At 42.7% G+C, this 24,927-nt stretch overlaps 1 protein-coding gene across 1 annotated transcript; it reads right to left on the reverse strand.

Annotated features, from left to right (window-relative positions):
- Positions 1-18,983: 18,983 nt before the first annotated feature.
- LOC109769722 (LRR receptor-like serine/threonine-protein kinase GHR1) lies at positions 18,984-23,564 on the reverse strand. Its single transcript, XM_020328451.4, has 4 exons — positions 23,342-23,564; positions 21,873-23,239; positions 19,946-21,565; positions 18,984-19,857 (listed from the first exon to the last, which is right to left on the reverse strand). The coding sequence occupies exons 2-4, from the start codon at positions 22,789-22,791 to the stop codon at positions 19,265-19,267; spliced, it is 3,132 nt and encodes a 1,043-aa protein (XP_020184040.1). The 5' UTR covers positions 22,792-23,239; positions 23,342-23,564; the 3' UTR covers positions 18,984-19,264.
- Positions 23,565-24,927: the final 1,363 nt, after the last annotated feature.

Genomic DNA, 24,927 nt, shown 5'->3' on the forward strand with positions numbered 1-24,927 from the left:
TGCGTAGGATATGTTCCTGTTCATACTCAGGTACACAACGTCTATTGACACCATCTACTCCTTTATAAAGATGTGGGTCATCCCAAAAGTAATGTCTCAAATCATAGAAAAACTTTTTCTTTTGCTGGTATGTGAAACTAGGTGGTATGAATTTAGCAATAATGTAATTAGCATAATCAGCATACCATGGAGCAGTACGAGAAGCATTTATGACATTTATTTGTTCATCAGGAAAGCTATCATCAATAGGTAGTGGGTCATCAAGAACATTTTCTAACCTAGACAAGTTGTGTGCAACGGGGTTCTCCACTCCCTTTCTATCAATAATATGCAAATCAAATTCTTGTAGCAAGAGAACCCATCTAATAAGTCTAGGTTTAGCATCTTTCTTTTCCATAAGATATTTAATAGCAGCATGATCAGCATGAATAGTTACTTTAGAATCAACAATATAAGGTCTGAACTTATCACAAGCAAATACAACTGCTAAGAATTCTTTTTTAGTAGTAGCATAATTTCTCTGAGCACTGTCTAGAGTTTTACTAGCATATTGAATAACATTTAATTTCTTATCAACTCTTTGTCCTAGAACAGCACCTACAGCATAATCACTAGCATCACACATAATTTCAAAGGGTAAATTCCAATCAGGTGGCTGAACAATAGGTGCAGAAATCAATGTTTTCTTAAGTATTTCAAATGCTTCTACACAATCATCATCAAAAACGAAAGGTATATCTTTTTGTAATAAATTAGTCAGAGGCCGAGAAATTTTTGAGAAGTCCTTAATGAACCTCCTATAAAAACCGGCATGACCAAGGAAACTTCTTATACCTTTGATGTCCTTGGGACATGGCATCTTTTCAATAGCATCAACTTTAGCTTTAAAAAATTCAATACCTCTTTCAGAAATTTTGTGCCCCAAGACAATACCTTCATTAACCATAAAGTGGCACTTCTCCCAATTCAAGACAAGGTTAGTGTCTTCACATCTCTGCAAAACTCTATCAAGGTTTCTCAAGCAATCATCAAAAGAGGATCCATAGACGGAGAAATCATCCATGAAAACCTCACAAATCTTTTCACAAAAGTCAGAGAATATAGCCATCATGCATCTTTGAAAGGTAGCAGGTGCATTACATAATCCGAAAGGCATACGTCTATAGGCAAAAGTACCAAAAGGGCAAGTAAAAGTGGCCTTAGCTTGATCATCAGCTGACACGGGTATTTGAGAGAAACCAGAATAACCATCTAGAAAGGAAAAATGTGTGTGTTTGGATAATCTTTCTAGCATTTGATCAATGACAGGTAAGGGGTAATGATCCTTTTTAGTAGCCTTATTTAATTTACGGAAGTCAATTACCATCCTATAACCTATAATAATTCTTTGCGGAATTAATTCATCTTTATCATTAGGAACGACAGTAATACCTCCCTTCTTAGGGACACAGTGGACATGACTTACCCACTGGCTATCAGCAACGGGATAAATTATACTTGCCTCAAGGAGCTTTAGTATTTCCTTTCTTACCACTTCTTTCATCTTAGGATTCAGCCGTCGTTGGTGATCAATAACTGGTTTGGCATCTTTCTCCAAATTTATTTTATGTTGACATAGAGTGGGACTAATGCCCTTAAGATCATCAAGAGTATATCCAATAGCAGCACGGTGCTTCTTCAGAGTTTTCAATAATTTTTCTTCCTCCTTCTCTGAAAGGTTAACACTAATAATAACATGATATATCTTCTTTTCATCAAGATAAGCATATTTAAGAGTATCAGGTAATGGTTTAAGCTCAAACACGGGATCACCCTTGGGTGGAGGAGGATCCCCTAGGATTTCAACAGGCAAGTTGTGTTTCAGAATAGGTCCTTGTTTAAAGAATACTTCATCTATTTCCCTTCTTTCATTCATAAACATATCATTTTCATGGTCTAGCAAATATTGGTCTAAAGGATCATTAGGAGGCACGGCAATAGAAGCAAGACCTATAATTTCATCCTTACTAGGCAATTCCTCTTCACGGTGTTGTCTACGAAATTTAGAAAAGTTAAACTCATGAGACATATCAACTAAACCAATAGTAACAACATCCTTTTCACAGTCTATCTTAGCATTAACAGTGTTCAAGAAGGGTCTACCAAATATAATGGGACAAAAGCTATCTTGTGGGGAACCAAGAACAAGAAAATCAGCAGGATATTTAGTTTTCCCACACAAGACTTCACATCTCTAACAATCCCAATTGGTGAAATAGTATCTCTATTGGCAAGCTTAATTGTGACATCAATTTCTTCTAATTCAGTAGGTGCAATATCATTCATAATTTCTTTGTATAAGTCAATAGGTATTGCACTAGCACTAGCACCCATGTCACATAAGCCATGATAACAATGATCTCCTATTTTAACAGAAATAACAGGCATGCCTACCATAGGTCTATGTTTATCTTTAGCACTAGGTTTAGCAATTCTAGCTGTTTCCTCACAGAAATAAATAACATGCCCATCAATATTGTCAGCCAAGAGATCTTTAACAATAGCAACATTAGGTTAAACTTTAACTTGCTCAGGAGGTGTATAGGTTCTAATATTGCTTTTACGAACCACAGTTGAAGCTTTAGCATGATCCTTTATTCTAACAGGGAAAGGTGGTTTCTCAACATAAGCAGGTAGGAACAATAGGATCATTATAAGTGATAGTCTTTTCTTCAACTTTAATAGGTGCAACTACTTTTACTTCTATGGGAGGATGATATTTAAACCACTTCTCCTTAGGGAGATCAACGTGAGCAGCAAAAGATTCACAAAAAGAAGCTACTATCTCAGAGTCAAGTCCATATTTAGTGCTAAATTTACGGAAAACATCGGTATCCATAAAATATTTAACACAATCAAACTTAGGTGTTATACATGGCTCCTTACCTTCGTCGAGGTCCCAGTCTTCAAAGTTGCGTTTAATTCTTTCCAATAAATCCCATTTGAATTCAATAGTCTTCATCATAAAAGAACCAGCACAGGAAGTATCGAGCATGGTGCGATTGTTGTCAGAAAGCCGAGCATAAATTTTTTGAATAATCATTTCTCTTGAGAGCTCATGATTGGGGAATGAATATAACATTGACTTAAGCCTCCCCCAAGCTTGAGCGATGCTTTCTCCTTCGCGAGGCCAAAAATTATATATATAATTACGATCACGATGAACAAGATGCATAGGATAAAACTTCTGATGAAATTCCAATTTCAGTCGCTTGTAGTTCCATGATCCCATATCATCACATAGCCTATACCATGTCAATGCATCTCCCTTCAAAGATAAAGGGAAGACCTTCTTCTTGATAACATCATCGGGCATACCTGCAAGCTTAAATAATCCACAAACTTCGTCCACATAGATTAGGTGCTCATCAGGATGTAATGTTCCGTCTCCTGCAAAAGGATTAGCTAGCAGTTTTTCTATCATACCCGAAGGAATTTCAAAGTAGACATTTTCATTTTCGGTAGGTTCAGTAGGTTGAGGAGCAAGTCTTTGCTCTACTGGTCGGGGTGAAGATACCCCGAACAAGCCCCTCAGAGGATTACTTTCCATAGTAACAAGTGACAGTAAATTTTAGCACATTATATAAATTTTTTCCTTACCAAATTCCACCTACCAAAGGCGCTTCACTCCCCGGCAACGGCGCCAGAAAAGAGTCTTGATGACCCACAAGTATAGGGGAGCTATCGTAGTCCTTTCGATAAGTAAGAGTGTCGAACCCAACGAGGAGTAGAAGGAAATGATAAGCAGTTTTCAGCAAGGTATTCTCTGCAAGCACTGAAATTATAGGTAACAAATAGTTTTGTGATAAGATAATTTGTAACAAGCAAAAAGTAACAAAAGTAAATAAAGTGCAACAACATGGCTCAATCCTTTTTGTAGCAAAGGACAAGCCTGGACAAACTCTTATATAGAGAAAAGCGCTCCCGAGGACAGATGGGAATTATCGTCAAGCTAGTTTTCATCACGTTCATATGATTCGCGTTCGGTACTTTGATAATTTGATATGTGGGTGGACCGGTGCTTGGGTGCTGTCCTTACTTGGACAAGCATCCCACTTATGATTAACTCCTATTGCAAGCATCCTCAACTACAAAAGAAGTATTAAGGTAAACCTAACCATAGCATGAAACATATGGATCCAAATCAGCCCCTTACGAAGCAACGCATAAACTAGGGTTTAAGCTTCTGTCACTCTAGCAACCCATCATCTACTTATTACTTCCCAATGCCTTCCTCTAGGCCCAAATAATGGTGAAGTGTCATGTAGTCGACGTTCACATGACACCACTAGAGGAGAGACAACATACATCTCTTCAAAATATCGAACGAATACCAAATTCACATGACTACTAATAGCAAGACTTCTCCCATATCCTCAGGAACAAACGTAACTACTCACAAAGCATATTCATGTTCATAATCATAGGAGTATTAATATGCATAAAGGATCTGAACATATGATCTTCCGCCAGATAAACCAACTAGCATCAACTACAAGGAGTAATCAACACTACTAGCAACCTACAGATACCAATCGCAGACTTAGAGACAAGAATTGGATACAAGAGATGAACTAGGGTTTGAGAGGAGATGGTGCTGGTGAAGATGTTGATGGAAATAGGCCCCCTCCCGATGAGAGGAGCGTTGGTGATGACGATGGCGATGATTTCCCCCTCCCGGAGGGAAGTGTCCCCGGCAGAACAACTCCGCCAGAGCCCTAGATTGGTTCCGCCAAGGTTCCGCCTCGTGGCAGCGGAGTCTCGTCCTGAAAGCTTGCTTATGATTTTCCTTCAGACGAAAGACTTCATATAGCAGAAGATGGGCACCGGAGGGCCACCAGGGGGGCCCACGAGGCAGGGGGCGCGCCCCCCACCCTCGTGCCCAGGGTGTGGGTCCCCTCTGGTATTTCATCCGCTCAATATTTTTTATTATTTCCAAAAATAACTTCCGTGGAGTTTCAGGACTTTTGGAGTTGTGCAGAATAGGTCTCTAATATTTGCTCCTTTTCTAGCCTAGAATTCCAGCTGCCGGCATTCTCCCTCTTCATGTAAACCTTATAAAATAAGAGAGAATAGGCATAAGTATTGTGACATAATGTGTAATAACAGCCCATAATGCAATAAATATCGATATAAAAGCATGATGCAAAATGGACGTATCAACTCCCCCAAGCTTAGACCTCGCTTGTCCTCAAGCGGAAGCCGATAACGATAAACATGACCACATGTTTAGAGGTAGAGGTGTCGATAAAATAAAATACGGACATGAGGGCATCATGATCATTCTTATAACAGCAACATATATGGATATTGTCATATGATTTCTTATGCTCAAGTAATAATCTATTCACAATGTCAAGTATGAATCAGAAACTTTATAGAGAACTAACAAACTATAGTCTCAGCCATTGAGGCAATTGCAATTTATCATAACATCAGAAAGAGTCTATGTAAGAGCTTTTCAGCAAGTTCACATACTCAACTATCATTTAGTCTTTCACAATTTCTAACACTCACGCAATACTTGTGGTTACAGAGTTTTAATCGGACACAGAAAAAGATAGGGGCTTATAGTTTCGCCTCCCAACCTTTTACCTCAAGGGTAATGTCAACAATAATAGTTCATGCTAACTTACATCCAATTGGATATATATATCAGGATCTTCCCAACACACTGTGCTTGCCAAAGGATAAAATGAAAAAGAGGAAAGGTGAAGATCACCATGACTCTTGCATAAGGGTAAGAGATAAAGGTAAAAGATAGGCCCTTCGCAGAGGGAAGCAGAGGTTGTCATGCGCTTTCATGGTTAGATGCACGAAATCTTAATGCGAAAGAACGTCACTTTATATTGCCACTTGTGATTTGGACCTTTATTATGCAGTCCGTCGCTTTTATTTCTTCCACATCACAAGATCGTATAAAGCTTATTTTCTCCCACACTAATAAGTCATACATATTTAGAGAGCAATTTTTTATTCTTGCACCGATGACAACTTACTTGAAGGATCTTACTCAATCCATAGGTAGATATGGTGGACTCTTATGGCAAAACTGGGTTGAAGGGTATTTGGAAGCACAAGTAGTATCTCTACTTGGTGTAAAGAATTTGGCTAGCATGAGGGGCAAAGGCAAGCTCAACATGTTGGATGATCCATGACAATATACTTTATTTCAGATATAAGAAAACATAACCCATTGCGTTGTCTTCCTTGTCCAACATCAACTCTTTGGCATGTCATACTTTAATGAGTGCTCACAATCATAAAAAATGTCCAAGATAGTATATTTATATGTGAAACCTCTCTTTCTTTATTACTTCCTATTAATTGCAACGATGAACAAAGCTATGTTTGTCAACTCTCAACAACTTTTAATCATCATACTCTTTCTATGTGAAGTCATTACTATCAATAAGATCAATATGATCTCTTTATTTCCTTTTATTCTTTATTTTTTCTTTTATTCCCTCAAGATCATAGCAAAATAATCAAGCCCTTGACTCAACACTAATCTTTATTATATAGCTCACGGACTCAATTACATAAAGGGATCATAAAGCAAAACTCAAAACTAGATCATACCAAAAACTTTATTCTACTAGATCAAGATATTACTAAAAGGATCGAACTAAGAAAAACGGTAAAGATAGGAGTGTGATGGTGATACGATACCGGGGCACCTCCCCCAAGCTTGGCAGTTGCCAAGGGGAGTGCCCATACCCAGGTGATTATATCTCTTTCTTCGGAGGTGGTGATGTGATATTCTTGGCTATGATACCCCTCAGGATACGATTCTCTTCCTCGAGCTTGTTGACTTGCCGCTTAAGATCCATTATTTGCTTACGGAGCTTACCCGTGACAGTTAAAGCTCCTTGCACCCATGGATGCTGCATAGCTGCGGGAGAACAAGTAACACTCTTCTTCATATTTTCATAAGAAAGAAATCTAACATTGGAAGGGATAACCGAGTTTGGAATAGCCGAGCTCTGTAGTTCCCCCATCGCGAATGGGGCCCGGTAGCGAGAAGTGACTTCTTCTCCTCCATGGCATCTATCCTTTTCAAATCGGCCTCCATCTCTTCCTCCGTTGCTGGCCCAAAGTGGTCAGCATCGCTGTTTGTTCTTGGACTTGGTGCCGGATGAGACACCCGACTCTCCCCGACCGACTCTTGAGAAGACATCTTGCTCTAATCTGCGGCAGAAACAGGTCGAAACAAAAACAGAGGATATTTGCGTGATACAGGAGTCAAAACCTTCGGGAGATTATATAATGAATTTTTACCAACCAAAATATGTATCGTGCAAGAAAACGGAGTCCGGAGAGCGCACAAGGTGCCCACGAGGCAGGGGGCGCGCCCTCCACCCTCGTGGAGGCCTCGTGTCCTTCCCGGACTGCTTCTTATTTTTCTATTTTTCTAAATATTCCAAAACGGAGAAAAATTGCCATTAGAACTGTTTTGGAGTCGGTTTACTTACCGTATCACGTACCTATTCCTTTTCAGAGTCTGAAGCGTTTTGAAAAGTGTCCCTTATGTATTCCTCCGGGGTTACGGTTTCAATAACATTAGTTTCAACATTTATAGGATTACCTGAGATATAATGTTTGATTCTTTGACCGTTCACCACCTTCGGATTTGTGCCTTCGAAGTTGTTGATTTTTATGGCACCGGAACGATAGACCTCCTCGATAACGTAAGGACCTTCCCATTTAGAGAGAAGTTTTCCTGCAAAAAATCTTAAACGAGAGTTGTATAATAATACATAATCACCTACATTAAACTCACGCTTTTGTATTCTTTTGTCATGCCATCTTTTAACTTTTTCTTTAAACAGTTTGGCATTCTCATAGGCTTGGGTTCTCCATTCATCAAGTGAGCTAATGTCAAATAACCTCTTCTCACCGGCAAGTTTGAAATCATAGTTGAGCTCTTTAATAGACCCGTATGCCTTATGTTCTAGTTCGAGAGGTAAGTGACATGCCTTTCCATAAACCATTTTATAAGGAGACATACCCATAGGATTTTTATATGCAGTTCTATAGGCCCATAATTCATCATCAAGTTTTTTGGACCAATTCTTTCTAGATCTATTAACAGTCTTTTGCAAAATTAATTTGAGTTCTCTATTACTCAATTCTACTTGACCACTAGACTGTGGGTGATAAGGAGATGCAATTCTATGATTAACATCATACTTGGCAAGCATTTTACGAAAGGCACCATGAATAAAATGTGAACCACCATCAGTCAATAAATATCTAGGGACTCCAAACCTCGGAAAAATAACTTCTTTAAGCATCTTAATAGAAGTGTTATGATCAGCACTACTAGTTGGAATAGCTTCTACCCACTTAGTAACGTAATCAACAGCAACTAAAATATGTGTATATCCATTAGAGGCAGGAAACGGTCCCATATAATCAAAGCCCCAAACATCAAATGGTTCAATAACAAGTGAATAATGCATAGGCATTTTCTGACGTCTACTAATATTACCAATTCTTTGACATTCATCACAAGATAAGACAAATTTACGGGCATCCTTGAAGAGAGTAGGCTAATAAAAACCGGATTGCAATACCTTATGTGCAGTTCTATCTCCAGCGTGGTGTCCTCCATAAGTCTCGGAGTGACACTTGCGTAGGATCTGTTCCTATTCATACTCAGGTAGACAACATCTAATGACACTATCTACTCCTTCTTTATAAATATTATCTTGGGGTGCCATGGGCATCCCCAAGCTTAGGCTTTTGCCACTCCTTGTTCCATAATCCATCAAAAAATTTACCCAAAACTTGAAAACTTCACAACACAAAACTTAACAGAAAATCTCGTGAGCTCCGTTAGCGAAAGAAAACAAAACACCACTTCAAGGTACTGTAATGAAATCATTATTTATTTATATTGGTGTTAAACCTACTGTATTCCAACTTCTCTATGGTTTATAAACTATTTTACTAGCCATAGATTCATCAAAATAAGCAAACAACAGACGAAAAATAGAATCTGTCAAAAACAGAACAGTCTGTAGTAATCTGTAACTAACGCAAACTTCTGGAACTCCAAAAAATATACCAAAATAGGAGGACCTAGATATTTGTTTATTTTTTCAGCAGCAATTGGAATCAATATTTTATCACGTTCTGGTGATTTTTAATAATTGTTTTCGTGAACAGAAAGTTTCTGGAATTTTCAGCAAGATCAAATAACTATCATCCAAGAAGATCCTATAGGTTTAACTTGGCACAAACACTAATTAAAACATAAAAAAATCTAAGCAGAGGCTAGATCAAATACATATTCCTAAACTGAAGCAAAAAGCAAAAAAAACTAAAAATAAAATTGGGTTGCCTCCCAACAAGCGCTATCGTTTAACGCCCCTAGCTAGGCATAAAAACATGGATAGATCTAGGTATTGCCATCTTTGGTAGGCAATCCATAAGTGGCTCTCATAATAGATTCATATGGTAGTTTAATTTTCTTTCTAGGAAAGTGTTCCATGCCTTTCTTTAACGGAAATTGGAATCTAATATTTCCTTCCTTCATATCAATAATTGCACCAATCGTTCTAAGGAAAGGTCTACCAAGAATAGTAGGACATGAAGGATTGCAATCTATGTCAAGAACAATAAAATCTACGGGCACATAGTTCCTATTTGCAACAATAAGAACATCATTAATTCTTCCCATAGGTTTCTTAATGGTGGAATCCGCAAGGTGCAAGTTCAAAGAACAATCATCAAATTCACGAAAACCTAGCAAATCACACAAAGTTTTTGGAATCGTGGAAACACTAGCACCCAAATCACACAAAGCATAGCATTCATGATCTTTAATTTTAATTTTAATAGTAGGTTCCCACTCATCATAAAGTTTTCTAGGGATAGAAACTTCCAACTCAAGTTTTTCTTCATAAGATTGCATCAAAGCATCAATGATATGTTTAGTAAAAGCTTTATGTTGACTATAAGCATGTGGAGAATTTAACATGGATTGCAACAAGGAAATACAATATATCAAAGAGCAATTATCATAATTAAATTCCTTGAAATCCAAAATAGTGGATTCATTAATATCTAGAGTTTTGATCTCTTCAATCCACTTTTACCAATTTTTGCATCAAGATCTAAAAACTCCGAATTTTTGGAACGCCTTCTAGGTAAGGGTGGCTCATATTCAGTCCCATCATTATTAAGATTCATATTGGAAAACAAAGATTTAATAGGGGACACATCAATAACTTTTAGATCTTCATCTTTATTTTCATAGAAACTAGAAGAACACGCTTTTACAAAGCAATCTTTCTTAGCACGCATCCTAGCGGTTCTTTCTTTGCACTCATCAATGGAAATTCTCACGGCTTTGAGAGACTCATTGATATCATGCTTAGGTGGAATAGATCTAAGTTTCAAAGAATCAACATCAAGAGAAATTCTATCAACGTTCCTAGCCAATTCATCAATTTTAAGCAATTTTTCTTCAAGCAAAGCATTGAAATTCTTTTGTGAATTCATAAACTCCTTAACACTAGTCACAAATTCAGAGGGCATCTTATTAAAATTTCCATAAGAGTTGTTGTAGGAATTACCATAATTATTAGAGGAATTACTAGGATACGGCCTAGGATTAAAGTTTCCTCTATACGCGTTGTTACCAAAATTATTCCTACCAACAAAATTCACATCCATAGATTCATTATTATTTTCAATCAAAGTAGACAAAGGCATATCATTAGGATCAGAAGAAACACTTTTATTGGCAAATAATTTCATAAGTTCATCCATCTTTCCACTCAAACATTAATTTCTTCTATCGCATGCACCTTTTTACTAGTAGATCTTTCAGTGTGCCATTGAGAATAATTAACCATAATATTATCTAGGAGTTTAGTAGCTTCTCCTAAAGTGATTTCCATAAAAGTGCCTCCCGCGGCCGAATCTAAAAGATTTCTAGAAGCAAAATTCAATCCGGCATAAAAATTTTGTATAATCATCCACAAATTCAAACCATGTGTAGGGCAATTACGTATCATTAATTTCATCCTCTCCCAAGCTTGTGCAACATGTTCGTGATCAAGTTGCTTAAAATTCATAGTATCGTTTCTAAGAGAGATGATCTTAGCGGGAGGAAAATACTTAGAGATAACAGCATCTTTGCACTTATTCCAAGAATCAATACTATTTTTAGGCAAAGACGAAAACCAAGCTTTAGCACGATCTCTAAGCAAAAAAGGAAATAGCTTCAATTTAACAAAATCATTGTCCACATCTTTCTTCTTTTGCATATCACACAAATCAACGAAGCTATTTAGATGGGTAGCGGCATCTTCACTAGGAAGGTCGGCGAATTGATCTTTCATGACAAGATTGAACAAAGCAGCATTAATTTCACAAGATTCAGTATCGGTAAGGGGAGCAATCGGAGTGCTAAGAAAATCATTGTTGTTGGTATTGGTAAAGTCACACAATTTAGTATTATCTTGAGCCATCGTGACAAGCAAGCATTCCAACAAACAAGCAAACAAGAAGCGGGTGAAAAAAAAGGCGAACGGAGAGAGGGCGAATAAAACGGCAAGGGTGAAGCGGGGGAGAGGAAAACGAGAGGCAAATGGAAAATAATGTAATGCGGGAGATAAGAGTTTGGGATGGGTACTTGGTATGTTGACTTTTGCGTAGACTCCCCGGCAACGGCGCCAGAAATCCTTCTTGCTACCTCTTGAGCACTGCGTTGGTTTTCCCTTGAAGAGGAAAGGGTGATGCAGTAAAGTAGCGTAAGTATTTCCCTCAGTTTTTGAGAACCAAGGTATCAATCCAGTAGGAGGTCACGCTCAAGTCCCTCGCACCTACACAAACAAATAAAAACCTCGCAACCAACGCAATAAAGGGGTTGTCAATCCCTTCACGGTCACTTACGAAAGTGAGATCTGATAGATATGATAAGATAATATTTTTGGTATTTTTATAATAAAGATGCAAAGTAAAATAAAAGGCAATAAAAATACCTAAGTGTTGGAAGATTAATATGATGAAAAATAGACCCGGGGGCCATAGGTTTCACTAGTGGCTTCTCTCAAGAGCATAAGTATTACGGTGGGTGAACAAATTACTGTTGAGCAATTGATAGAATTGAGCATAGTTATGAGAATATCTAGGTATGATCATGTATATAGGCATCACGTCCGTGACAAGTAGCCGACTCCTGCCTGCATCTACTACTATTACTCCACACATCGACCGCTATCCAGCATGCATCTATAGTATTAAGTTCAAAAGAACAGAGTAACGCTTTAAGTAAGATGACATGATGTAGAGGGATAAACTCATGCAATATGATATAAACCCCATCTTGTTATCCCCGATGGCAACAATACAATACGTGCCTTGCTGCCCCTGCTGTCACTGGGAAAGGACACCGCAAGATTGAACCCAAAGCTAAGCACTTCTCCCATTGCAAGAAAGATCGATCTAGTAGGCCAAACCAAACTGATAATTCGAAGAGACTTGCAAAGATAACCAATCATACATAAAAGAATTCAGAGGAGATTCAAATATTGTTCATAGATAAACTTGATCATAAACCCACAATTCATCGGTCTCAACAAACACACCGCAAAAGAAGATTACATCGAATAGATCTCCACGAGAATCGTGGAGAACTTTGTATTGAGATCCAAAAAGAGAGAAGAAGCCATCTAGCTAATAACTATGGACCCGAAGGTCTGAGGTAAACTACTCACACATCATCGGAGAGGCTATGGTGTTGATGTAGAAGCCCTCCGTGATCAATGCCCCCTCCGGCAGGACGCCGGAAAAGGCCCCAAGATGGGATCTTGCGGGTACAGAAGGTTGCGGCGGTGGAATTAGGTTTTCGTGGATGCTTCTGTTGGTTTGGGGGTACGTAGGTATATATAGGAGGAAGAAGTACGTCGGTGGAGCAACGTGGGCCCCACGAGGGTGGAGGGCGCGCCAAGGGGGGTAGGCGCGCCCCCCTGCCTCGTGCTCTCCTGGTTGATTTCTTGGCGTAGACTCCAAGTCCTCTGGATCACGTTTGTTCTGAAAATCACGTTCCCGAAGGTTTCATTCCGTTTGGACTCCGTTTGATATTCTTTTTCTGCGAAACTCTGAAATAGGCAAAAAAACAGCAATTTGGGATGGGCCTCCGGTTAATAGGTTAGTCCCAAAAATAATATAAAAGTGTATAACAAAGCCCATTAATCATCCAAAACAGAATATAATATAGCATGAAGCAATAAAAAATTATAGATACGTTGGAGGCGTATCACCAGTTATGAAGGAAATTATTTTGTGGGTGAAAATGCAATTGATGTTCCCCGATGGGTATGCAGCAAATCTAAAGAGGGGAGCGAGTCTTCAAAAATTGAAAATATTTGGTCTAAAAAGTCATGATTGGCACATATGGATTGAGCGGATAATGCCGGTGATGTTGCGTGGCTTCATCCCTGAGGACGAATGGCTAGTACTGGCAGAGCTGAGCTATTTCTTCCGTGTTATTTGTGCGAAAGAACTATCGCGTGGCCTCCTAGAAGAAATGGAACAGTTGGCGCCGGAGTTGATCTGCAAGTTAGAGATGATCTTTCCGCCAAGCTTCTTTAATCTAATGCAACACTTGATTTTGCATCTCCCGACCGAGACACGATTGGGGGGTCGTGCAAAATCGTTGGTGCTACTCAACTGAGAGGATGCAGAAGACGCTTTGAGCAAAATGTAAAAATAAACGTAGAATAGAAGCATCGATGGCCGAGGCATTCATCACTGAGGAGGCGGCAAACTTCGTGACAGCACACTACGATGTCAAAAATCGTCATTTGCATAATCCGAAGCCTCGGTACAATGCTGACGACCCTAAAAAGGGTCAATCCAACCTCAGCCTATTCAAAGGGAATCTCGCACCAGCCAGTGGTTGGAAATCAATATCATTGGATGTTGAAGAATGGCGGACCATTTCGCTGTATCTCTTCAACAACCTAACAGAAGTGCGGCCGTACATCGAGTAACATCTCGGTACATTGTTTCGCAACTTCTAATTCCTTTGAACTGCTCTTATTCCTGGATATTTGATGCAGTCGATACGTCGCCATATTCTCGTATGGAGCGGTGATCCAAAAGGATTCCGTCGAAGAGTATGAGCTTCTGGCAAAGCAAGGAGCCGAATATCCCGGTTTCATCTCTTGGTTCAAAAAAACGGTAATTTCCATTAGACCCCTTCATTTCTTTGGCTAATTTGCGACTAATGCAACAATCCTTTCGTATTAAACTTGTAGGCTAATTCAGAGATTATGGATGCCGAATTGAGACAAGTAGCTAATGGATTTGACTATAAGGTCCGTTCATTTGACAAATACGACATCAACGGGTATCGCTTTCGTACCTATGGCAAAGAGTTATCTATGGCCGACCGAAAGTCTACAAATTATTGTGTCTCTGCTATCGGCGAAGGAGGTATCGAGTATTATGGAAGAGTTGAAGCAATTTATGAACTTCAATTCTATGGTGAAAACCCACCAAACGTCGTAGTCTTCATATGTTATTGGTTCCAGCCGAGGGAGACTAGAAGGACTCATGAACATATAGGGCTAGTCGAAATCAAACAAAGCACCCATTTGGATGCTTCCGATGTCTATATTACGGCTCAACAGGCAACCCAAGTTTTTTATCTACCGTGGGCCTCTCAAAGTGATTCAAATCTCAGTGGTTAGGATGTCGTTTATGAAGTGTCGCCACGTGTTAGACCACCTCCCCCCAATGAAGAGGATTATGAACCTCACATTAACCAAGACACATATGACGAAGGAGAATTCTTCCAAGAAATACGTCTTTCCAAAAAAACGTTTCAAGAACCGCTCTACTCCACCCCAGAACATTGAAGTAGACAATGATAGTGAATCCGACTTCACCCCTGAGCCGGAACAAGAAGAGCCGGAAGAAGAAGAAGTTACTGCTTCAGATGACCTATCAATGCTTGAACGATTACGTAAAGGTGGCCTTCCACATGATGATGCATTTATTAATGATGATGATGAGCACGTCATTACCGATAGTGATGATGATGATGCATTTATTAATGATGATGATGAGCACGTCATTACCGATAGTGATTATTAGGTATTCAAATTTTATGTTGTACTTGATTTATATAGTTATTTGTATGATTGTATGATTTATATAGTTGGTATGTATAATTTTCTTACTTTGTATGATTGTTTCTTATACATAGTGCCATGGTCTTGATGTCCGTCCCCGTCGGCCCTCGCCCGCTTTATGATTCGGATGTGGTAAATTCTCTTTCATAACTATTTGTTGCATTTCGCATTTATGACAATTATGGCCATCAAGTTGACATAGAGATATTTTAATCTAGGAGGTATGTGAACCGGAATTTGAAACCGACCCTCTTGTCGAGAAGTTAAATTTAGTTGAAAAAGAAAATGAGTATTTGAAAGAAAAAATTAAAAGAATTGAAGAAGAGAAGATGACATTAGAGTTGTATGTTGCCGATGTCATCGATGATCACAAGATGAAGATGAATGCAATGCGCTTGAAGATGGATGCAATGCGCCTGAAGCTTAAGAAGATTAGAAAATATGCCATTGATAATGAGGCTTGGTATCATTATGCCGTTGGATCAATTGTTACCTTAGTTGCGATCTTCATCATATTTGTAGTGATGAGCGTAAGTTTTCTCTAGTGTTTTGCTTTACAAATGGATACTTAGCTTATTTTCCTCCTAAATGGCATAATTACGTAAGTTAGATAAAAAATGAGCTATACTTAGTTTATTCAGTTCATTTATGACATACTTAGCATACTTAGGTCAAAATGGCATGATAATCTTTGTTACCTCGAAAATGAATAGACTAAATGATATAGACTTAGCTTATTTTCCTCGAAAATGACATAATAACCTTACTAAGCTCCAAAATGACCTATTTACCTAGCTTAGCTCTAAAATGACCTACACTTAGCATTTTTACCTAGCTTAGCAATAAAATGGTATTTTTACCTACCTTAGTTAGAAGAAGAAGAAGATAAAGAAGAGGAGAGGAGAAAAAGAAAGAGAAGAAAAAAAATCTTCTTCTTCTTCTTCTTCTTCTAACTAGTCTTCTTCTTCTTCTTCTTCTAACTTTCATCTTTCCCAATTTGCAGATTTGCTTTACATGAGGAAGCTTGGATTCATGGAGTGTACTATTCTTCTGGTGCTTCCTTGTTGTTTATGAAAACTTGTTTGGATATGTATGTCTATATGGATATGTTGTTGGAAACTTGTTTCTGGTTATGTATATATGGATATGTTGGACTTTGTTGAACTATGTTGCTGGATTTGATGAAATATGTTGTTAGACATGCTGTTGGATATGTATGCATGTATATTTGTGTTTGAAACCATGTCTAATTAATTGGATTTAAATAAAAACAGGGGATATATAGCCTCTTTGCCGTCTGTTAGCGGACGACAAAGAGGACACGTGGCAGTCACCTGTGCAAACTGGGAACACTGGCTGCCTATTTGGTCATTTTGCCGTCCGTTAGCAGACGGCAAAGTGACCAAATAGGACTGGCAAACAGGATCATCTATGCCGTCTGCTGGCAGACGGTATAGCTGGCCACGTGGCAGCTTCCCAGTGCTGGCCTAGCTAAGCTCTTTGTCGTCTGTCGGCGGACGGCAAAGAGCTCCGTTAACCCCCTAACGACTCTCACCCCACCCCACTGCCGTCCGTTATCTTTGCCGTCTGCTGGCCTCGGATGGCGGACGGCACAATCCTTTGCCGTCCGTTTCTAAGAAGCGGACGGCAAAGAAGGCCTTTGCTGGCCGTGTTCAGACGGACAGTTTGCCGTCTGCTGGCGGACGGCAAAGAAGTTTGCCGTCCGTGATCTATGCCTTTGCCGTCCGCCATGGCGGACGGCAAAGAAGCTGATTCTAGTAGTAGGAGGGGGGGTCTTCAAACTTGGGTACCCAGAGGGACTAGTCGAAGATTTGCAACTCGACAACTATCAATTTCTAGATCTAATATGTGATATGGATTGAAGGAAGTACAACTTCCATAGTGTGACTCGTTCGCTTATAGATTAACAAAATTGATAAAATTGTAAGTATAAATACCCATGAAGTTTTATGCTTAGATCTCTGCGTAATGTATTCCGAGACTTTCTTCTTTTTTTGCGGGGAAAAAGGAATTCTCATTGCTCAAGGAGGCTGCTCAGCGAGAGCCAGGTTTACAACAAAGTCCATCCCGGCAGTAAGCCGGACTGTTGTGCGCGGAGTGCTACGGCCATAGGCGGCCAGCTCATGACTAATCTTGTTCTGCAGACGGCTACAAAGAGTAAAGAAGATCTCCCTAGAATCGCTTCCAGCCAACCTACGAATCTCCTCTATAAGTGCACGATGTGACGATCTATCCATCTCGCGCGTTGTACTCATCGACACCGCCTCCGCGCTATCCAACTCAACCAGAATAGGTAGGTTAGATCGGTGCAAGGCCAGCTCCAAGCCTTCTCTGCACGCTGCTAGCTCCGCCTCTATTCCGAGACTTTCTAGTTGAGTTGTATTTTGTAACTTTTGCAGGTTGGATTTGCATTAAACTTGTGACATGCGAACAAGCATATCAAAGTTGTGGCATGTGAGCCACAAGGGAATTTTATGGCCTTGCCTTGCCTGGTTGTCTTTGCCTCTTCCCTCGACAAAGCATAGGTTCTTGCTGAGGTTCTTACAAAAGCATATGTTCTTGCTCGAAGCCCTCTATCACGACAGCATTGCTTATGGTGTAAGAAGCGTACAATTTTTCTCCATGAATCAGATACGGAATGGTGAACAATAATGCGGTTTCTTCCGTCGCTCATTGTAGTTTCCGACGAACCAACCAAACTGTTATGGTCCGGTCAAGTAGATGTCCGGACTCCGATAAAGCACCCCACGTTTGTCGCTAGGATATCGAAATCCGTACATTCAGCTAAGCGAATATATACAGGTTCCCATTCGATGACAAAAGTGGTAGGAAAATATAGTGGAGGTTTGAGGGTCCGTTGTAGAGATGCCCTAACGACTGCATGCAATAAGGATCTCGCTCGTTGATTACATGGGCATTTTATGCAATTCGCTTTTGGGTATTTCCGTCTCATCGATGTAAAAAAGATATGCTATACCTAGATTAGAGGGTCTCCCGTTGCAACGTATTCTTTTTTTTAACCGTAGAACAATAGTTCTACGGTATTTTCATATATATAGAGAAAGTAAAATATGTACAAACAAGTTCACATGAAGCAAAAAAAAAACTACCCAATTCCAGCTCTAGGCAACATCAGGAAAATCAAATAAAACTTGAAGCTTAAGTCAAGTGACTATTTATCCACTCTGTTAAAGTTTCTCTGTATTTGATGCAACGTATTCCTCTATAAACTAATATAAGACATTTAAAATCATCACAAGGATTAGGTCCAAGCCATGAATCCAAAGACCACATATTACAAGTTCATGACTGAGCTACGCAGCCTATGATCGTCTCGGTTCATATCGGAGAGCATGTTAGAGCTGCAAGTGGTAGGGGAGATCAAAATTTATATTGCTTTTGTACACTTTTTTTAACAGGGGATCTCCTAGCCTCTGTTGATGCACCCAACCATTCCTTTTGTACACACCTCTTGAATATGTGGAGCATATTTTCTCTGTCTAGTTTCCTTTTTTTTTGCGAATAAGAGGAATGTATATTAATCAAGGAGGATTACTACAATCCAGTTGGCAAAGTGTGCCAATCTCAACTGGTCCATGGCGCAGCCAAACTGCCGTTTTAGGTTGTAGAACGTCCCAATTGGTCTAGTTTCCTTTCTTCTTGTTTGGCAGATCCTTTAGCTTCTGGCAAAGATCTAAGCGCAGAGCATATAGCTGTACACATTTGGTTATTTGATTGTATAATAATCATGTAAACCATGAAAAAGAACAACGAATCAATGCAACCTTCTTATTTCCTATCACATGTCCAGAATCGCAATGCACAAACACATTCTCACACAAGTCATCTAGTGCTACAATTGTGAACTAATAACTAAAAATAAAATGTATGAACGCTTTCCAGGAAGAGGAACCCAACCAATGAAATGCTCAAAAGAGACCTACACACATAGCCACAAAAACCTAACACCTGTTAGTATACCCTGCTCTCTCCAGAGTCTCGACAACCTGATGTGAGTACGAGATGTACGCCACTCCCGCTCCCCGTCACGACGACGACAGGGACGAGAGGTCCTCGAACACCGTCCTTATCTCCGGCCTCTCCGATGCAGACCGGATACACCGGATGGCGATGTGCAGCATGTCCTCCAACTTGTTGGATGCGCCCCCTGAGCTTTCAGTTTCAACAATGCGCCCGTCGAAGCACTGCGAAGCTCGCTCCTCCCTTGCCAGCATCCTCACCCAGTCCGTCAGGTCGACCGCGCCATCGCTCACACAAATGATCTCCCCCGCGATCCTCCCTGTCAGAAGCTCAAGCAGGATGACGCCGAAGGCATACACGTCGCTCTTGAGAGACGGACATGGCTTGCTGGTGCTCGCAAACTCTGGAGGGGAGTACCCAAGAGCTCCTGCATTCAGGACCTGCTCGGCCATGCCCACCGGAGTCATCAGCCTGTGAAGGCTGTAGTCAGTTACCAGAGCAGACGGGCTCGAGTCCTGAAGCAGGACGTTGGACGACTTGAGGTTGCCATGTGGGATCACCCGCTCATTGTGCAGGTAATCTAGACAGTGGGCAATGCTGACGGCGATATCAAGCCGCTGGCCCACGGAGAGAGGTGCAAGATCCCGCTCTTCAATCTCTGAAAGATGAGAGAAAAGAAATGCATCAGAATACATACAAATCAGCCGACGCTAGAATCTGATGGAGAGAGAGCTGAGAACCATTACCAGACAGGTAGGTAGACAGAGATGTGGCATCTACATAGTCTGATATGATGATCCTCTCGTGCTCTTTGGGGCCCCAGTAGTAGCCTCGAAATGAGACAAGACTGGGATGTTTGACGCTGCCGAGCTTCTTTATCTCACGGGAAAACTCTTTCTTGCTCTTAGCAAACCCCTCCTTCAGCCACTTCACTGTCAGAACATACCCATTGTCAAGAGTAGCCTTGTAGGATGTCCCGTGACAGCTCCTGCCGATGATCTCTGCCGGAGCACGAGAGAGCTCTTCAGCCGTAAACAACACAGAATTGTCGAAAAGATGCAAGTCCCCGACCAGTTTGTCAGGAGAGTGCACTCTCAAGATGGACTGATGGTGGTGCGAGCGCACATCAGAAGGTGATGATATCAATGAAGGCATCGAAGACGCTGAGCTATCTTTAAGGCTGGAAATGCTACCAGTTGGCTGATCCACACATTGTGCTTCATGCTGTCCTTCCATGCCGCCGCGAGGCACGGAAACGCCTCCATACTCTGCAGACGGTGATGATCCTAGCGACACATCGTGCATTTCAGAACTTGGAATTTCTGCACGTCTCTGAGGAGCATCCTGTCCTTGAGTTGCAGAATTCTTATTTTGGCCCTTGCCTTTTTCGCTACTCTTCCAGTTAGAGATCTTCCAGTGGACAAGTAAAAGGACAATGATCCCGGTAACAAAGACAATAACACATGCAATCAATGCATACAGAATTCCACGCTTCATACCATGTTTCCTCCCACCTGATCCTTCAGGACTATTTGGTGACGCAGAGCGGGGAAGAACAAGTAGTTCATTCCCTGGATGGAAAGATGAATCAGGAAATTTCAGCAAACTGCTTGGAACGGGGCCAGAAAAATTGTTGTATGATACATTGAACTCTACAAGATCGTCTGGGAGGCCATCAGGTATGCTACCATCAAAATGGTTGCTTGACAAGTCAATGTGCAGCAAATGCTTTAGCTTGGTGATTGATGTTGGGATTTGCCCAGTAAAGTTGTTCAGGCAGAGATCCAACAACACCAATCCACTCAAACGACCGATGCCCGAAGGCAGTGGACCGCCAAAAGAATTGTTTGAAAGATCAAGAAATGAAAGGTTTGAAGTCTGTACAGGAAGAACTGACAAGTCTATAGTAGTTGAATTGTTGGTTTCAGAACTGGGAAGAGGCAGGGTTCCTGCGAAATTGTTTCCTGAAAGATTAAGATAGGTCAGCTTAGCTGCTGTAAAGAGATTTTTCGGTAAAGCTCCATGCAGCTGATTGAGACTAAGATCTATGGCAATCAACTCGGGATAGCTTCCGAGAACAGTCGGCAATTCTCCTGCTAGCAAGTTATTAGAAATCCTCAATGAAGTCAGCCTCAAAAATTGGGTAGTCTGATCGGGCCAGGTTCCTGTTAACCTATTTGAGCTCAAATCAATCATCTCAACATAATCTCCCCATGTATGGACAACTGATATGTTCCCTGAAAGCATGTTTCTACTCAAATCAACCACTGAACAGCTCCCAAATGTGATTGGTAAAGTTCCCTGAAGGCTGTTACATGACAGATTCAGGTACTTCAGATTCACTGATGTAACACGCCTAATTGGACCTGTGTAATACAAGGGTTTAGATAAAATTAGAGGCAATCGACATCATGATTAGTAATCGCAACACATCATCATTTACAAACATAGTATGGATTGATTCAGTGTTATAGAGGTTATTATGGCAACAACAAAAAAACGAGTGCAATACATGCATTGTTTGCATGGGTTATTACACTGCAACATATTAATTGTTCAAGCATAAGGCAAAAGTGGTACTACTAGTACGAACGACGAGTTTAATAAGGGAAAGCTTAAAACGACTTCTTTTTAACACAATCCTGTGCGATGAAGAGTAGAAAAAAAATCTACCTGTGAGCTGGTTCCAGCTAAGGTCAAGTTGAGTCAACACCATGGAGGTCTCCCGAAATAGCGCTTCTGGAATGGACCCCGAGAACTTATTGTTCTGCAGAAGCAACACCTTGAGGGAGATCATGAAGTTAAACGACGGGACGTTGCCGGTAAGCGCATTGTAACTTGCATCGAACACCTCGAGGCTGTCGAACAAAGGCGTCGGATCGCTCGCAAAGACTGGCCCTGACAGCACATTATGGCTAACATTCAGGTACTGCAGAGTGCTAGCCACAGATGAGTTATCAGAGATTGATGCCAGGGACCCCGAGAACTGGTTGCAGCTGAAATCAACATGGACCGGGCTCTGCAGCTGTGCAAATATATCATCCAATTTGCCGACGAAGCCGTTGCCGCGGAGATCTAAGTACTTCAGTTTCCTCAGGCTTCTGAAGCCCACCGGCAATGCACCACCGAAGCCATTGGAGGAGAGATTGAGATGTCCCAGGTTACTCAGTTTGGTCAATTCGGCCGGAATGGAGCCGGCGAACCTGTTGTTGGACAGATCCAGGTGCTGCAAGGAAGCAAGAGACCCCAGCGCACGGGGCAAGACCCCTTCCAATTTGTTGCCTGACAGGGACAGGTTCTGAAGCATCGTCATCCTTGCGAGCGCCGACAAGCTGGCGTTGCCCACAAGCCCAATGCCATCGAACGCTATGGAAAGAATCTGGCCGCCGTTGCACTGCACGCCATGCCAATCGACGGGGCAGCCGTCGGAATCCGACGAGCTGGTCGGGTTCCAGGGAGCGGCCTGGCGGCGGGACGGGTCTTGCCGGATGCCTCTGCCGAACTCCAGCAGCGCCTCCATGTCCGAGCCAGCCACTGCGGCGGCGGCGGCGGACGCAGCCCAAATCCAGAAACACAGGATGACGAGCCGCATTGCAAGATCCAACCTTGAAGCCAGACGAAGCGATAATGTGGGTGGCGGTTGGTAGGTGGGTAGGGTTTAAGGCACTTGGACTTGAGATGAAAGATTAAGGATGAAAATTTTGGGGGATTTTTCTCGGCACCGAACTCGGGGCAGGGATGGGGCCAAGAAGAAGGGGAAATTGCGGCAAATGAATGAGCACAAGAAGCTGCGGTGCGGGGAAATTCCAAACCAAAATCACCGCTGATGTGAACTGGGCAATTTGGTGCTGGGGCTCCAGCTGCCAGGCAAACACATCCAGGCGCCAAACTGAGAGCAAGAACTCGGCAGTGTGGCCAAGAACAAGGGCAAACACAGAGACACGCGGCGACGCTGCGTCAAGAAACAAAATCCATCCAAGCGTGAGCTGGGCAGGAGAGATTGGAGCAATGGCTGCTGTCCAAGCCGAGTAAGTCGAACCCTGCAATCCGAACCGAACCAAACACTCAGCTCAAGATGCCAGATTAGTAGACACAAACAAAGTGGAGCGAGCTCAAGGAGGGAGGGAGGGTAAGCTGCACACCTAGACTCGCCCGGGTCGTTGCTCCTCTCTCTGATTGGAATCTTGAAGGAATTTGGTCTGATGGCTACAGAATGCAGCGTCCACCTTTTGGGGCAGCAAGGGGAGACCGGGCAAACGGAGAGCTCATGGCCTTGCCCGTGCTCGGCGTGCACACTGCTGGTACTACTGCCGAGAGAGAGAAAGAGAGAGAGAGGGGAGCAGGTGAAAAGAGAATTAAAAGGGTCCGGTGACACTGCAGGACTGGGGGCACATTTCACAGTGAGATTGTCAACTCTAAAGTGTGTCCGTGCCAAAAAAAAAAAAAGGGTCTGGATTTACTTTTAAGGAAAAGTGATCTGTAAAGCGGAAGCAAAACAAGGCGAGGCTTTCCCTGACAAATCACAAAGTTACCAGGAGCACCAGCAGCAGCAGAGGAGGAGGGAAGAAAAGCCAATTCTTATCCGCCGGGATTATCCCAGAAATCTTATCAGTGTTACACTACTAGGAGTAGTTCTTACTACATTCAAAAGAAGATGCTACTAGCAATAATAATTGAGAGAGAAGTGTAGTGGCGCGATGGGCGACAGCGTGGGCGACAGCTTGGGCGACGCGACCGCGGTGTGGCAGCCAGCTGTGGTGGGGAAGACGGGCTGGACCGGGGTCCGGCGCACCACGAGCGTGCTTCAGGTGAGCGGCGGGGAGGGCCGTGCCGGCTCACCGGCAATGGGGGCCGCAGGTCGCCACAACCGCTTCTGGGCGTGGGCGGCGGAGGACTCGGAAGAGGAAGACGAAGGCGGGGAGCTGGATCCGGCGCGAGGGCTGTGCGCGGCGCCGGCAGGGCCGTCGCTCGGTGACTTCGTGGCCGTGGCTGCGAAGCACGGCGGGGTGGCCTCGCGCTCGGGGCGCGGGAGTCGCTTCGCGCCGGGCGGCCGTGGCTCCAGATCCATTGCTTCTCGCATATGGCAGCCGCCGCGGGACCTCGTCTCGGGCTCAGGTGCTGGCGGTTCGTTGGGGGCGGCGGCGAGCATCCGAGCCAAGGCGGCGGCGAGCCTGACGGAGTCGCAGATGGAGCTGTCCAGGGAGGACTGGCCGCGCCTGCCGGCGCCCCCGTTGGCGACGGCGGTGGCGGCGGCGGGGGCGTCGTGCGGCCCCGAGCCGATGCGCTCGGCACCAGGCCCTAGGGTTGGGCCGGGTGGGCCGTTGGTGGGGGCCCCTGCGGGGTCGGCAACGTGCGTGGAGCTGGCAGCGGCTTCTGGGCCTGGGCCGAGTGGACTAGGTCTGGAGTCGGCCGCGGCACCGCAGTCTCATGCTTCACAACGGCCCAACGCGCCGCGGCCCGACTCTGGCCCGATCTCTGGATATATATGGGTGAGGCGGGGCTGCCTGGATCCCCGTTTAGGGTTTCCAGCCACCACTCGCGAGGTGCGGCGCTTTGCCCACTCCGCTCGCTCGATCCAGATCTGCCCCCCTCCTCCCCCCCCCTTCTCCAGTCCTTCGCGGCGGTGGTGATGGGAGACAGGCGTGCGGACAAGCGGCCGATGGAGGTCTCAGATCCGGAGGCGGAGCGGCGTAGGGAGCGGGAACTTCGTGACAAGGCGAAGCGTGTG

This window comes from Aegilops tauschii, chromosome 4, assembly GCF_002575655.3.
Source record: "Aegilops tauschii subsp. strangulata cultivar AL8/78 chromosome 4, Aet v6.0, whole genome shotgun sequence".
In the NCBI taxonomy this organism is placed as follows: Eukaryota; Viridiplantae; Streptophyta; class Magnoliopsida; order Poales; family Poaceae; genus Aegilops; species Aegilops tauschii.